Raw genomic sequence first — 15,600 nt, 5'->3', positions numbered from 1 at the left:
ATGAAAGATCTTGGAAAGATAAAACTTTGTCTTGGTCTGCAGATTGAACATTTAGTAGACAGAGTCTTCATTCACTAAACTGTCTATACCGAGAAGGTTTTGAAATGATTATACATGGACAAAGCATATCTATTAAGTACTCAAATGGTTGTTCAGTCACTTGAGGTGAGTAAAAATCCGTCGATGGTTGTTTGATCACTTGAGGTGAGTAAAGATCCGTTCCGACCTTTAGAAGAGGGTGAATAGATTATTGATCCCATACCATATATCAGTGTTATTGGTGCACTTATGTATCTTGCTAACGCTACAAGGTCGAATATAGCATCTTCTATTAATTTGCTAGCAAGGTATAGTTCTTTTCCTATGCGAAGACACTGAAACAGAGTTAAGTATATATTGAGATATCTAAAAGGGACTATTGATATGGGTTTGTTTTATACTAACAAAATCAATACATATTTTATTGGCCATGCAGATGCAGGTTATTTATTCTCAAATGGGCTATATGTTTGCATATGAAAGTACTACTATATTATGGCGATCAACAAAGCAGTCTATCGTTGCTACTTCTTTAAAGTATGTTAAGATGATAGTTATTCGTGAAGCAAATAGAGAATGCATATTGTTGAGATCAACGATACATTTCATCAAAGAAAGATGTGGCCTGAAATGTGATATCAAGGTACCCACAGTCCAATTTGAAAACAATGTAGCATGCATAGCTCAATTAAAGAGAGGTTTTATAAAGGGTGATAGAACGAAGCACATTTCGCCAAAATTATTCTTCACACGTGATTTCCAAAAAAAATGGTAATATTGATGTACAACAAATCCTTTCTAGTGACAATCCAATAGTTTTGTTCACTAAATCTTTACCAACTTCAAATCTTGAGAAAATGGTACACAAGATTGAAATATGAATATTAAACCATTTGAATCGAGGTCTTTATTAGGGAAAGTAAGAATACGCATTGTACTCTTTTTTCCTTAATCAAGATTTTATCCCATTAAATTTTCCTGATATGGTGTTTAAGTGAACAGCACTCACATGCGTATTCAATAAATTTTTCTTTACATTAACATTCAAGAGGGAGTACTATGAAATATAAGTAGATGTCATGTGTCTAAAATGGATATATCATGTGACATACTTTTAGTTTGGCTCATAGCCAATTAATCCTCCACTCCTTGAGTTGGATAAATTACAACTTTGGCTATAAATAGCCATGATTTTATTTAGAAAATATATACAGAGAATACAAATATATAAAATTCTCAAATGTTACATATTTACTCTTTGTTAGATAGTTTTTATAACTTACCCCCGACAAAATGTAAACTCAAAACTCTGAAAAAGGTTTGCTTCGATACCAAACACACGCTTAAACCTTATATATACGTGTGGAAAACCAATATCAATAAAGCTAAATATATAAACCATAATCACTCTAAATTTACCCTAAAGGGCCATTATTTCCAATAATCATTTTTCCGGCTTTAGCAGGGATGTCTCCCTCTCAAATCAGTAAGATATGATGACTAAACACTTACGGTGAATTATTGGTCCTTAAAAACAACTTTAACCATTGCTGCTGATGGCTTTAACTAATAACCAAAGCTCAACAAATTTGCAAGCTCGTTAGCATCAAAATTATTTTCTTGGATGCTTATGAGTACCACAATTTTTTTCAACAAGCCAAAAGAAGTAGACAATCAGAGACTCGTTAGAACGACGACGATGCACTCAACTCTCAGTTTCCTCTTTTTTTAATTGTTCGCTCAACTTGTAATTTTCTTGTTGCTTTGTACCACAATGTTGGTGGTAGAAGAACAAGCCAGCTTCCACATGAAATCAATATGAAACATCTCTTCGAATATACCAATGAAATTCTGAGAATACATTTCTTTCTGACCTGCGACGTCTAAAAGATACAGGTAAAATAAATGACTAGGACAACTCTAATTTTAACAATTGCTGCCAACAGCCCGCTTGAGCAGAAACTACAGGGGCTACCTGGCTCCTAGATATTAAGGAAGTTGTTGAAAATGTACACTTATGAACTGGCGCTCAAAATTAGTGTTGAGGTAAAGCAGGTCTTTTTTCCAGCATTTCATAGTGGAGGACAAAATTATCCTGCATTAAAGTTGCAGCTGAGTTAAAACACTGGAAACTTCACAAAAACTGACGTAGCAAACACAACCAATACACTAATTCAACACTGTACTTTGATATCCATACCTTACGGATCGTCTCCCATGTGTTTGGATCAAAACAAATGTAAGACCCTCTCTCATATGCATTCGTCTTGACAAGAGGCTCCATGTTGGCAACCCTCATAAACCACAACCGATGTTCTCTGTGATAAAACCAACCGCGGTTATACCTGCACACAGAAAATGAACCTACTATCAACCTACTTCAGCTAAGCACTAAGGACATTGTAAATCCAGGAGGACAACTATGCGGTAAGGGGAGCATGCTAACATGCAATTGTTGACAAATTAGCTCTCCGGAATACAGTAGAAGGAAATATACACCTAAGAGCAACCAAGTTTGTCAAAAACAGAAAACATACAGTTCATTTGCAGCATACAGTTGCGCTTCATCTTTCGGCATGCTGTAAAACATAATGGATCCTGTTATTATTGCATAAATTTCACAATCAAGGTACATTACCAGTTCACCAAAAGACTTGCCTGTAAAAAATGTAAAATAAAGTATCTAGCTGAAACTTCGAGAAGTATGCTTGCTGCATCCAGTAAAAAAGATGTTTCAATAAACAAAAAAGTCAGATCCAAATAAACAAAAATGCAAAGGAAACTCACACTTAAAGTTGGTGGCTGCTTTGCATAATAACATTGGGGTGCAGTAAATTCTGGATCCCCTTTGGCAGGCTCATCGGACCATGGGGAACCAAAAGTCTTGTACAAATTTTCAGCAGAGTTCAAATTCAACCCAAGTGTTGTTAGATCAATTCCAAGTGCAAGAGAGGTCAAATCAGGATCACTCATCCGTATTACACTTAGCAAACCAAGCATGCCAAACGGGTCAGGAGCAACTTGGGATTGCATGGACTTTAAGCTCTGATCCCTGTATGGCTGACCTAAAGTGGACATTTGTTGCAACCTGAATTGGGGTTGACCCTGATTCTGTTGGTTGTACTGCTGAATGAGCTGATCATATGTTCCAACACCAGAAACAATACTTGAAGAATTAAGAGGCCGTAATCCAATACCAGGAGGTCCGCCACTCTGAACCCGAAGGAAGATTTAAAGAAAGTTAGCTCTTTCAGACCCGAATGAATGCAGCTATTCTAGATTTGCTCTAAATTGACCAAATCAGAACTCCAGTTTCAAATGTAATTCTTTTCTTTCTTTCCCCCTGGTAGTCAGGAGGGTAAATCCAGCTTTTTTTTTTTTTTTTTGAGAATAGTAAATTAAATCCAGCGTTATCACTAATACAAGAAAAACATTTTTGGGGGGAAGAGCTGATTAGCAGAAACTTAGTATATAAATCAAACCTCTGACCAGCAAATCAGCAAGTCAAGTGGGGAAGCACTCAGGTAGAAGATTTAACAACGGATCAACCCCGCACTCAAAAAGATGGATAGATCGAAGGCGGAAAATGTGTTAATAATATCTTCTTTATAAACAAAATCTTTTTGTTAGAAACTATGTAGCACAGAATTTACGGGTTTGACCTCGTGTTGAACCAAGTAAAATGCTTCCAATTGGATAGGGTTGGTAAGGTGGAGAAGGTTCAGCATAAAAAAGAAGGGATTACCACGGGCAATTCCAAACACAATAGGATTACTTATAGGCTAGCGGGACTGAACTCTACAGATTTATCCAGAATATAAAGGAACAACCGAACTTACTCCTAACAAACTCACTGGAGAAGAAAGGGACAAGCTAAAACATAGTCTTAACAAATTGCTGCATCGAAGTAACACATTTTAGCCTGTTACTCAGCAGGAGAGGGGGTTCATTTCCCGTTATACACGATGTAGTCTCAAAAAGTTGAACTACCCAATATTTTACTTGGAGCAGACAAGATAAATATTTCTCCCACTGTCCCCCCAACCCAAAACAAGGATTGGAAAAAAACAGAAAAACAGATTATTAAAAAGAAAAAGGAAAAAAGAGAGACCCAAAAGAAAAATAAGAGTAATGCACCTGTTGATGATAACTGGAGTGTGATGATTGGAAGACATCTGGACCATGTAAACTCAGTAGATCCTGGTTGTTCATATTTGAAAAGGAGACACCACTACTACTAACAGATGGAGCATGTTGCAGCTGCTGCTGCGGACGATGTGATGAGTATGTTCCACCCAAATTAAAACCTGCGGATCTTCCCATCTGCGCCATTAGACCGAAGGAAGAATCAGCAGACTGAAGCATTTACTCTAAGGTTATGGTTCTATCAAATAGCCAGGTGAAGTTTCAGAAATCTATGCTTACTGAGAAGTGTTGCTGCTGCATCATAGAAAGAGCATTATCATGAAGCTGCTCTTTCTGGTGAGGATCCATAGCATAATCAGCATTTCCACCTTAGCAAACATGAGAGAAATAGTATTATTCGACTCCTAGCATGGAAGAGCATCCCGTAAGCCCCCCCCCACACCCCAAAGCCATTTTCCACTACCCCCTTCTCTTTCCGTGGTCCCCCCACCCACCCCCAAGAAAAAAAAATTGTTCAGACCATAAAGCAAAGAAGACAAATACTTTTCCCCTGGTAAGTACAAATTTCAGGGGAATTCAGGCAGAAAATGAAAAATCCCGGTCCTTGGCCGTCTCAAGAAAAAAAAGAGCTATATGACAAAGCAAGGATGCTAATAATAGAGAGGAAGTTTGAGCTTGTGAGTTGTGACAGAATCTACTTTCATCAGGAATTATGAACCTTGACAAGGAGATGTACTGGTCCTCGATTTCATGTTTTTGTTACAGCCAAAGGGAAGTATAAAAGATTCCCTTCTCCATTCTATCCTATTAAAACAGTGAAAAGCCTAACGTGAAAGGTTACAACAATCTCCGATTTCACGTCACCTCTGATACAATAAAAACTTGGAAGACACGAAATTGGCTCAAAACAGTCCAAACACACTGGAGACCACTCTCGGATTCAAGAATGCGATACAAGATGGACAATATTACTGGGTGTTTGACACCTTTTGCAGCCAACAACAAACTAAGTTAACAACACAAGATGAAACAACAATGAGAAGAACAAAAACAACAACAAAAACGGCTTCACAATACAAGATACAAAACTGATACAAGATTACAAAAGGAAAAGGATAGATAGACCACATGAAGGTATAATGTTAAGAACCCAAGAATGGTAACTCTTAGACCCTTAACACTACATACAACAATAAACCTATCTCTTACGTGACACAAGATCAGAATCCACCTCTCTAGCATCAACGTTTCCAAGCAATCAACAACAAAGAGAATCCACCCTATTGTTGTCTCCTAGTTTCGGTTTTGCCTCATCAAGAGAAGAGAGGACTGTGTGTTTTTCAAGTGTTTCTCACTTCAACATCCATAATAATCTAAGTAAATAAAACCCTGCATTGTTCTTTATATCGCTATTACAAGATATAAGTTAAAATGACCAAAAGGGCCTTCAAAGAGTGGGTTGTCCATCAAGTGTAAGTTATGGGCTGATTTTGGTGTGTTTTGGGCCTCTTCTACACTTAATTGCACACACCAAGTCTCGAAACCAACGCGCACCCTTATAAGTCCATATCCGTGATTATTCTTATATCATCCTCTCCATCTTGAGAGGAATTTGCCCACAAATTCACGACTTCATCTCGTTCAATTGGCTACTTCAAAAGAAACCACTCAAAACAGTTCGCAAGACTTCATCTCGTTCAATTGGCTACTTCAAAAGAAACCACTCAAAACAGTTCGCAAAACATGAAGAGCTCGAGAGCTTAATAATAACAAGGGACGTATCAAAAAACGAGCTAAAAACAGCCCACAAGAGATGCACAAAAATAGTCCATAAGCTAGCCAAACCCGAGAGCATAATGACAAAAAGTCTCGGATCCAACATCTTCATTTTAACCCTCGGCATCCTCTCCCTCTTGAGATTGGCCTTCAATCTCATCCGACTCAAGTCTCCTTCTATCATATAAGCATCGTCGTAGACTCCATATCCTTCGTGTCTCTCTCTACCATGTTCCTCTTCTTGGATGTGTCGGTTTTGGGAAAGGGAACTTTCGGTTGAGAGGCTCGATTTGGTAATGTGGAGCTTTGGTTGTGGAGCTTGGATGGGAGGAAATTGGCTTCCAAGTCCTCCTTGTTGGACTTGATCAACTTGCGGGGGAAGTGGTCCATCTTGTTCTCGGTTTTGAAGGCTATTTGGAGCTTGGCTTGTGGCATTATGAGGTGGTCTTGGAGGATTGGTCATTGGAAGTAAAGTTTCGGGAGTAAAAGCACGAGAGTTCCTTCGACTCTCCATTTGATCCAACCTCTCACTCATAGTTACCACATCCGAGTCAAATTTTTCAAGATCCGCATTTGCCCTAGCAAGGTCTCGGGACAAATCATCAAGGAGGGCCAAAATGGTTTCCATTATGGCCAAGAAGTTACCTACAAAACAACAAACAAGTTAGTTGTACAAGAATGGTCCTCACACTCCCTCTCTATTGTTTTGTCTCTCGAATTTTTTTTTTCACTTTGATCTCAAAAGTGTCGTAACCTTGCTTGTACTCCGTGAGGCATTGAGAGGTGGACCAAGTATTACGACTCAAGAGAATAAGACACACAAAGGAACATATACACGAAGGACGATTTCAAAACTAACTTACAATCTAGTACGAGCTTGTAAGTTAGTAATGGAATCAACAAGCGAAACAAAAAAAACAACACAATGAAACTAAAAGATCAAAATTTGAGCCAAAATTGTTGCGTGAACAGTGTATATGGCGATGTGGCAGTCCAAGTGGCAGTCCACTAGTGGTTCGGTTCTTGACAAATTTTAATTTCACAATTTGGACTTTGGGGGAAATTGTTCAATGGAGGGAAATACAAACTAGTCTTGGAGCTCCTTTTTCAATTCAAAGTTCAAGACTCAAAAGTCTTTGACTAGACTTGTACTTCTCCTTAAAACATGGACCCTTGTTCTATGGGCAAAGGTTGAGATGTGATGTAAAGTCTTTTGGGTGGTTGGAGGTCTTTCAAGATTCAACAAATACCACACCTTGTCTTTCACCTTTTTAAGATCTAAGTTCACTTTAATATTAACAAGGTGATGAATATGGTGAAGAACTTGAAGAACACAACAACCACAACAAGAACAACCAACAGCAATCTCCCAAGAAAACAAGTTCACCACAACATGTTCAACAATCTCACGGTCAAGGACCACAAGGATAGCAACAACAATCGGCTAAGTCCTCTTTGTGTTGTGTTTTTGGTTTTACAAAAGGTGAATGTTGTGATGAACAACAAGAACACAACAAAAACCTCTCAAGGTAACAACAACACCACAACACAAGGCCTTCAACTCGGTCAAGGCTAGAACAACAACAACATCCGATCGGCCACACTTTGTTCACAACAACAATATTAACAATTCAAGCTCAAGTTTGGATCGACTCAAAGTGTTAGTGAGGAACAAAACTAACATTATAAACACACAAGACAAGTAAAAAACTCTTAGACCTAGACTTCAAGAACAAATCTCGGCTAAGAACACCACAAGAACACAATTTCGGCCAAGAAAACAACAATACACAGATTGCAATTTTTCTGAAATTTTCAGTTTTTCAACAATTTTTTTTTTATTTTCTAACAAGTAAGCCCAGGATTGATCTTGTAGGAACAAGGTCAAGCCATGCTTTGATACCAAATGATACAATAAAAACTTGGAAGACACGAAATTAGCTCAAAACAGTCCAAACACACTCCAAAAACAGTCCACTAATTCAAAGAACCGAGGACCCTTTTGGAGACCACTTTCGGATTCAAGAATGCAATACAAGATGGACAATATTACTAGGTGTTTGACACCCTTGCAGCCAACAACAAACTAAGTTAACAACACAAGATGAAGCAACAATGAGAAGAAGAACAACAACAAAAACGGCTTCACAATACAAGATTACAAAAGGAAAAGGATTGATAGATAGACCACATGAAGGTATAATGTTAAGAACCCAAGAATGGTAACTCTTGGACCCTTAACACTAGATACAACAATAAACCTATCTCTTCCGTGACACAAGATCAGAATCCACCTCTCTAGCATCAACGTTTCCAAGCAATCAACAACAAAGAGAATCCACCCTATTGTTGTCTCCTAGTTTCGGTTTTGCCTCATCAAGAGAAGAGAGGACTTTGTGTTTTTCAAGTGTTTCTCACTTCAACATCCATAATAATCCAAGTAAATAAAACCCTGCATTGTTCTTTATATAGCTATTACAAGATATAAGTTAAAATGACCAAAAGGGCCTTCAAAGAAAAGAGTGGGTTGTCCATCAAGTGTAAGTTATGGGCTGATTTTGGTGTGTTTTGGGCCTCTTCTACACTTAAATTGCACACACCAAGTCTCGAAACCAACATGCACCCTTATAAGTCCATATCCGTGATTATTCTTGTATCAACCTCCTCAATTAGGGAAGGAACAAGGTCTCATAGTGTCCTTCTTTAACTCCTTATTCCTGTCCTTACTTTTGTGATCCCAGCTAAAAAGTGCAATAGCAAACATATGTAGCATATCACCACTTGATCATCTCAACAGTAACAACATCATACCCAGTGAAATCCTACAAGTGAGGTCTGGGGAGGGAAGAGTGTATGCAGACCTTACCACTACACCTCGGGGAGGTAGAGAGGCTGCTTACAAAAGACCCTCAGCTCAAGTGCTACCACTTGATCACCCCACTCAAGACAAATCATAAAAGCTTTGTGCATTGAGAAAAGCACCTTTAAATCCTGGTAAAGCAGGAAAATCTTCATTTTGAATGCTGAATTCCTGGTTTTGCTGAACAATAGGACTGATCCCTTGTTTCCGCAAAGAACCTGAAAAATCTTGCAGTATCAAATATTCTGAATAAACTGTATAACAAAAGCACTAACAAAGAATGTTTAGAAGGAGAAGGAACTTTAGTTACCCAATTGCCCTTGAGGTCCTCCAGCCGAACTAGGTCGACTGCTTAACTGAGGGAAATCATTGATATCAAAAGGAGATCCATCATTCGTATTTACATCATTCAACAATCCCAAAGAATTAAGGTGTCCCATTGCTTGGACGTGGTTTTGTGATAGTGGACCACCAGAGGGATAGGAATTTCCTAACATAGAAAGTACCTGCGGAGAGGCTGATTCCAGATACTACCATTAGCATAAGAGGAATTCACCAACCTACAAACACTGGGTGTTACATATACCTAATTAACCTACCAATTTAAAAATGACAAAGGCTGCAAATGATATCTCTATGTGAAGGCAATGACAAAAGCAGCAGGAGTTTCTAATCGGTTTATTTAGGTAAACAAGTTGAACAAAAACCACAACATAGTTTTTCAATCCGAACGAACTTATTAGACGAAGAACAAAAGCCATTTCTGCATCCTTTGCTATGGCACCATCCCTCCTATTTTCTTCTTCTTGCAAACCCTAATTCAGAAATCTTGAAAAGAGGGCCATATTACTTTTATTGCAGATTTTCCTTATTTGTACTTTTTTTACTGGCATAAACTTTGATTGATACAGAAGCTTAGTTTTGATCCAATATGCTATATTTTTTTGGACAGAATATAAGCTTAGCATCAGTCGCACTTTCAACTCATGTGTGTGACCCCCCACCCCCCCCCACCCCCCCCCCCACACACACAAAAAAAAAAAAAAAAAATAGACACGCACATATATTCCATTTCACTTAGTCATAATATTATGGAGGTTATTATATATTTTCAAATGTCAAGGAGGTTTTATCACAAATCAAAACTAACTGTAATTCATATGTAACTCAAAGGACTTCTCATGTGGAGAAATTCTCAAGAAAATATAAGCCGAAGGAATCAAAAGAAAACCTTGTAAAGTTCGGCCAAAGAAAAGATATTAATTTAACCAACAAAACAGCTCATAAAACTTGCACATATGTTTGAAACTCTTATAATATCTCCATTTCCCTTCCAGCACAGATAACCTGATACAATGCGGGAAAAAATATGTCTGAAAATGAATGACAAGGAATATTGAGAAGATCCCTAATTCCAGTAACTTCATCCACCAAGGTTTGTGATTAGCAAAATTAGCACGTTCATTTTCACTACATTGGAAACTAATCATAACCTCCAAAGCAAGAAATAGTGCATCTGAAAAAAAACAAAAGAATGGAACAAGCTGAAGCTCTGCCAACTGTGAGCAAAATCTCGCCAATAACTCTGGATAGTAAAAAAAGAGAACACACACCAAGAACCCAAGGGAGTTAAACAAACTAGATGAGGCCAGAGAGAGCCCATCAGTATTTCAAGCTAATTAGATGCGGAACAACAGAGAAAACAAGGGAACTAACAAACTAGAAAAATCATCATCTATTCAAAGCTAATTTACCTTGCTGAAGAACACCACTCATCATCCTATTAGGTCCTTGAACATTTAAATTTCCAGAACCGGCATTGGCGTTCATATTTAACCGTGAAGCAAGACCAGGCACAGACAATCCTGCACCAGAGCTAATGCTTCTGCCAATGTTGCCCCCACCAACAATATTTCCAACTGAGTTTGTCATCCTTGGGCCTGCATTTCCCAAAATTTGGGACACTCCAAGACCTGGCACAGAACTTCGATTACCAATTCCTGCAGAGGTTGGGAGAATCCCAGGAATAGAACCTCCTACACCACTAGCATTATTGCTATATCCCGCATTACCAACAACACCCATACCACCTCTACTTGTCATTCCAGAATGACCGTGCGAATTGCCTTGGGATATCTGCAACACAAATACTCACAGTCATTTAATATATGCAATACAAGGTGTTGCCTAGGCATATAATGGAGGAGAAAACTAAGAATATTTCCGGAATGAGATTTAATAAATCTTTGACATGGTTTACAATATAATTAGCAGTATCTCTCAAGAGCTCTTTTCATCTCCACTTCCAAAAAGCGAATTAAATCATTTCCATAATCAAAATCCCACTCCGCCCCTCTAAAGTTTCTCTCTTCATGGTTTCCCATCTCAAATTACACTTCACCAAGCGCAGGAGAGAGCCTAGAAGAGAAAATGACAATGATTTTGAATATTTTTTCCCTCCTTTCCTCTCCCACTTAGGTAATATCAAATACAAAAAGATGGAACAATGGTAAGAAACATTAAACAAACCTGCGAAAGGGCAGGCGCAAGATTGTTTGATGAAAAACGACCACCAGAAAGGTTATTCCCAGATTGCTGGACACCACTGGAGGGGACGTTATTTATTGCTGTGTTTCTTGACCCAAGTGTGCTGTGCATGTTCGGAAGGTTGAAACTCCCATGAATGTTATGCAGCCCCTGAATACTTCCTGTGAGGACGAAGTTTATTGATAGATCGGCATAAATATCAGAAAGTAACGAGAATCTAGCAAATAACTCACCAGAGTGATGATAAAGAGGGGAGGCCGCACCAGATTGAGGAGGGAAAGTTGACGGAAATGAGCGACCGGTGTTGTCAGAAAGATTTGAAGCTGATCCGTTTAGAGAAGACTACAACCCAAACAGGAAACACATTATGAGTGGACTGCTAAATAATTGTTCAGCTTAGAATAGCCCTTTTTCATGCATGAAGAAGTACTCTAAAAAATATGTCATCCAAGACATCTAATACACCAAAGAGAAAGGTAAGCAATCAAATAAAAGCGGAAGTGGTCCATAAAGAAGCTCAAGTTCCCTAATTCAAGCATAGACTCAAACCTACAACCTTGAACTGTCTTCTGCATAATCAAGCAATCATGACATTGGATTCTAAATTTCTCATCCAGCAAAAGGAGCTGGTTTCTGTGGAGTGATAAATGAATGGCATTTTGTGAAAAGGCCAGCCATCTACAAAAGGCTAAGAATATACATACGAGAAAGTTGCGATAAGAAGCCCATTACTGAAATACATAGTATTTAGATGCCAAAGATCCACCAAATTTCTGATCTCTCCAAGAGTACAAAGCCATTAAGAGAACACCCAATTAAGGAAGTCTATTAATTTTCCAAATGCCGATTTAGGAAGTCCATTCATTTTCCCAATGCATCAGCCAGATCTCGGAATTAGTCTTTCCATAACAATCGATATGAAATTTTAACTACAGAATCCCAGTACTAATATCCACGCCTCAAAAGTGCTGACAGTTTCAGATAACAGAGATAAAGGTATAGATAATGCAAGAGACCTATAAACAACATCTGTCACATGCTGCATAACCATTCGACGATCATGCATGATTTAAATTAAACTTGGGGACAATAGGAAGATGCTTTATAGTTCATCTACTAGAGAGGTAACATCAGTTAACGTTGTGAATGATAATTGTCATCTGAATTTCCTGACCAGTATTTTATTCCTCAATCTAGTAATGATCAGCTCCAATGAAGTAGGAAATAAAAGAGAGAGAGTTTATCCAACTAGTATAACTAAAATCAAATATTTCCAGAAAAGTTAAAAAAAAAAAAAAATAACAATAGAAGGATAATAGCTTTACAGAAACATAGAAGAATTCCTTTTGTGCCAAAATATGACAACTTTCGTTTTGGGGTGCTCCAATTTTTTTGACACTATCTACTAACAACGAATTTTATATAACTTGCCAAAATATGACGACTTTCATTTTGGGGTGCTCCAATTTTTTTGACACTACCTACTCACAACAAATTTTATATAACTTTCACAAAGTTCAAAAATCAAATTTAACTATCAAAGATTTAAACTTTGACGATTTTGATGTATTAAATTAACTTTTCAACCATTACTTTAATACTTCCTTAAACTACAAAATATGGAAGATCAGTCAAAGTAACAGCCATGAATACAAGAGTAACTGTTTAATCCAGGAGAGGTGGAAATTAGATTCTACCAGCATCGACCATCTTCTCGTACAATATCAGCACCTAGTCCTCCTTCCATGAAAAGGAAAGTGAACAGAAAAGAGGCCAACTAAAAAAGAACAATCTTCCCCAAAACCATGAATACAAGAACAGAACTGAAATATCAGTATAAAATAAATTTTACTAAGAAAGATAAATACGTTGGGTAACCCTGACATTGCAGAAATGTCAAGATGTCATGCAGATTTTTTTTTCCCTGGTTGTACAGCAGCTTCCCTTATCCTTTTCTTCGGAAAGGTTATGAGAGAAAATATTGGAAGCCTTTCCAATGAGTAAATACCTATTATCTGAAAAGGAATGTGATTGGAACAGCCAGTCAAAGAGTATTATTTATCTCTAGAATCGCATTGAGCGGTAAAGAAAGACGAAATCATCAGAAAGAAATCAAAGCAAAACTTAAGTCTTGAGACATGCTGAGAGAGAGAGCCACGAAGCATAAATACAAAAAGTTCTGAACATGCATAACATGTGACCCAATGGAAGCCAATTTTTCTGAAACGAATTCAGAACGAGTTAACCGCTTCAAAACACCAGCTAAAATTCGAAAAGGTAAATAACCATCTGAAATTTTAGGCTCATGTTACTACCATGCAACTTGGAGATCCCAATTTCAAATTCTATTTACAACACTTAATGTGAGAACGTGTGCTCCCCCCTCGGTCAACAGGTTTACTCTGAACATGTGTGAGTAGTACAGCAAGCTACACACTGAATTAATGAAGTGCACAAAAATGTAATATCTACCTCATCAAAAAAAAAAAGGGAAGCGCACAAAATGGCGCAGTTACAATAAAGTATGCATAAACTTAAATGACATAAAGGTGTTAAAAAGTTCCGCGGCATGAAACTGGTCATGACATATGCAAATTAACAACTTACACGTGCACATCATAAGAACTACATTGTGAATAATGTGCACGCCTGCCAATTTACTTTCAGACTATTCCATGAAAAATAATAATGACAATCAAAATCCTTTTTACTTAACATGGGATTCACAGTTTCCGGATTTGGAGGTGAGGTATTAGCAAAATTTCAAATGGACTAAACACAATGTAATATATACACAACAACCAAGCGAAACTAAAACTAAAACTTAAAAGAAAAAAAATAGTCCCTCTGTTTCAATTTATTTGCCTTACTTTCCTTTTAAGTCCGATTCAAAATTAATGTCTCTTCTCCTTTTTGACAACTCTTGCATTTCAACTTTCCCACATAGAATATTCAAGACCACAAGATTAACGCACATTTTGGTACATTCGAAAGTTTCAGTTTCTTTACTTTCTTAAACTACATATCAAGTCAAAACCAAACAACCAAATTGAAACAAGAGAGTATTATCCATCATTCTTCTATGACAAATCCACGCGCCCAAAAAATCAAATAAAATTAACAATTTGATAAGTAAACTGGAAAAAGAAAATAATGAAACCTAAATACAACTCCTCCATGCCAACTTTCCACATAACATATTTAACACCCCCAAGATTAAAAGGCACTTGCGCGTTTTTAATTTAAGACAACAAGTCAAAAATTAAATAGAATCAACTATTTCGTTCCAACTTTCCACATAACATGTTTAGTACCACAAGATTAAAAGACTTCCTACGTATCTTTAATTTTAGAGGATAAGATTAAAAAGTCGTTATTATTTACTTTGTTAAACTCGGCGTGTAAGTCAAAAATTAAATAGAATTAACTAATCCACAATTAGGAACCCAAAGTAACAGTAAAAGTAGGAACCCTAATATTTTTGCGGGATATACAAAATCTAGAGTAACATATAGGAATAGATACACGCGAGAACACACATATAGAGAGAGAGAGAGAGATTTACCGGAAAAGGAGATACGAAGAGATCTGCGAAAAGAGGTGCGAGCGAGCTACTGATCTTGGTGTCAGGTGAATTGATTAAAGGGAGAGAGAAAGAGGGGGAAATGGAAAAGAGAGGCCTATAAATAAAGCTTTGTTTTTTCGAAATCCAAAACCCAAAAGCCCAAAAACTGGTGCTACTTTAATTAGGGGTGCTCTTTAAAAAAAAAAATAGCTTAACCTTATTAATGATGCCTTAAAATTTTAAATTTAAATTTTTTTTTTGTATAGTTATTTAATGTTAAAGATAAAATGAGAAAAGTCATAAAATGAGAAAAGTTATACTTCCTCTATTTGATTTACTTGGTATATTTATTAAGAAAAATAATTAATAACATTATCATTTTATTATAATATCTCTATTAAATTATGTTTACATTGTATCTTAAAATTAATTTGGAGAAAAAACAATTAATGTTAAAGGTAAAATAGAAATAAAAGAAGTTGTCTTTTCTTGATATGTCAAAAATAAAAAACAAAAGTAGAAATACAATTAGAAAATTAGTGACAAGTAAAAGCGAACGGAGGGAGTACAAAATACTCTTAATATCAAAAATGAAACAACTAAATTAAAATAAATATTTTTAGTAAGAAGTCCAATTAAAATGAAACGGAACGAATAGTAGCTGGAA

General features: G+C 36.9%; 2 protein-coding genes and 1 non-coding gene across 5 annotated transcripts; 1 reads left to right on the top strand and 2 right to left on the bottom strand.

Moving 5' to 3' along the window:
• Nucleotides 1-1,840: 1,840 nt before the first annotated feature.
• LOC107847675 (probable NOT transcription complex subunit VIP2) lies at nucleotides 1,841-15,095 on the bottom strand. 3 transcript variants are annotated; one of them, XM_016692072.2, is made up of 14 exons: nucleotides 14,934-15,093; nucleotides 13,237-13,383; nucleotides 11,602-11,710; nucleotides 11,351-11,529; nucleotides 10,576-10,957; nucleotides 9,132-9,338; nucleotides 8,944-9,039; nucleotides 4,465-4,553; nucleotides 4,177-4,362; nucleotides 2,827-3,252; nucleotides 2,698-2,750; nucleotides 2,577-2,618; nucleotides 2,240-2,384; nucleotides 1,841-2,134 (listed from the first exon to the last, which is right to left on the bottom strand). In XM_016692072.2, the coding sequence occupies exons 2-14, from the start codon at nucleotides 13,252-13,254 to the stop codon at nucleotides 2,075-2,077; spliced, it is 1,992 nt and encodes a 663-aa protein (XP_016547558.1). In that variant the 5' UTR covers nucleotides 13,255-13,383; nucleotides 14,934-15,093; the 3' UTR covers nucleotides 1,841-2,074. The 3 variants fall into 3 exon arrangements, with proteins under 3 accessions (XP_016547558.1, XP_047255680.1, XP_016547560.1); XM_047399724.1 differs by having other exon boundaries at nucleotides 13,066-13,383; nucleotides 14,934-15,087; XM_016692074.2 differs by lacking the exon at nucleotides 13,237-13,383 and having other exon boundaries at nucleotides 14,934-15,095.
• LOC124888696 lies at nucleotides 5,459-7,164 on the bottom strand. Its single transcript, XM_047399725.1, has 2 exons — nucleotides 5,907-7,164; nucleotides 5,459-5,850 (listed from the first exon to the last, which is right to left on the bottom strand). The coding sequence occupies exons 1-2, from the start codon at nucleotides 6,587-6,589 to the stop codon at nucleotides 5,835-5,837; spliced, it is 699 nt and encodes a 232-aa protein (XP_047255681.1). The 5' UTR covers nucleotides 6,590-7,164; the 3' UTR covers nucleotides 5,459-5,834.
• Nucleotides 11,602-11,682, top strand: LOC124889176. The gene has a single exon (XR_007047788.1). It is a non-coding gene; the product is annotated as a small nucleolar RNA snoR35 (small nucleolar RNA).
• Nucleotides 15,096-15,600: the final 505 nt, after the last annotated feature.

The sequence above is a fragment of the Capsicum annuum genome, chromosome 11 (genome assembly GCF_002878395.1).
Source record: "Capsicum annuum cultivar UCD-10X-F1 chromosome 11, UCD10Xv1.1, whole genome shotgun sequence".
NCBI lineage: Eukaryota > Viridiplantae > Streptophyta > Magnoliopsida > Solanales > Solanaceae > Capsicum > Capsicum annuum.
Note: the sequence above shows the minus strand (reverse complement) of the source record. Positions and strands in the feature narration are given on the sequence as shown.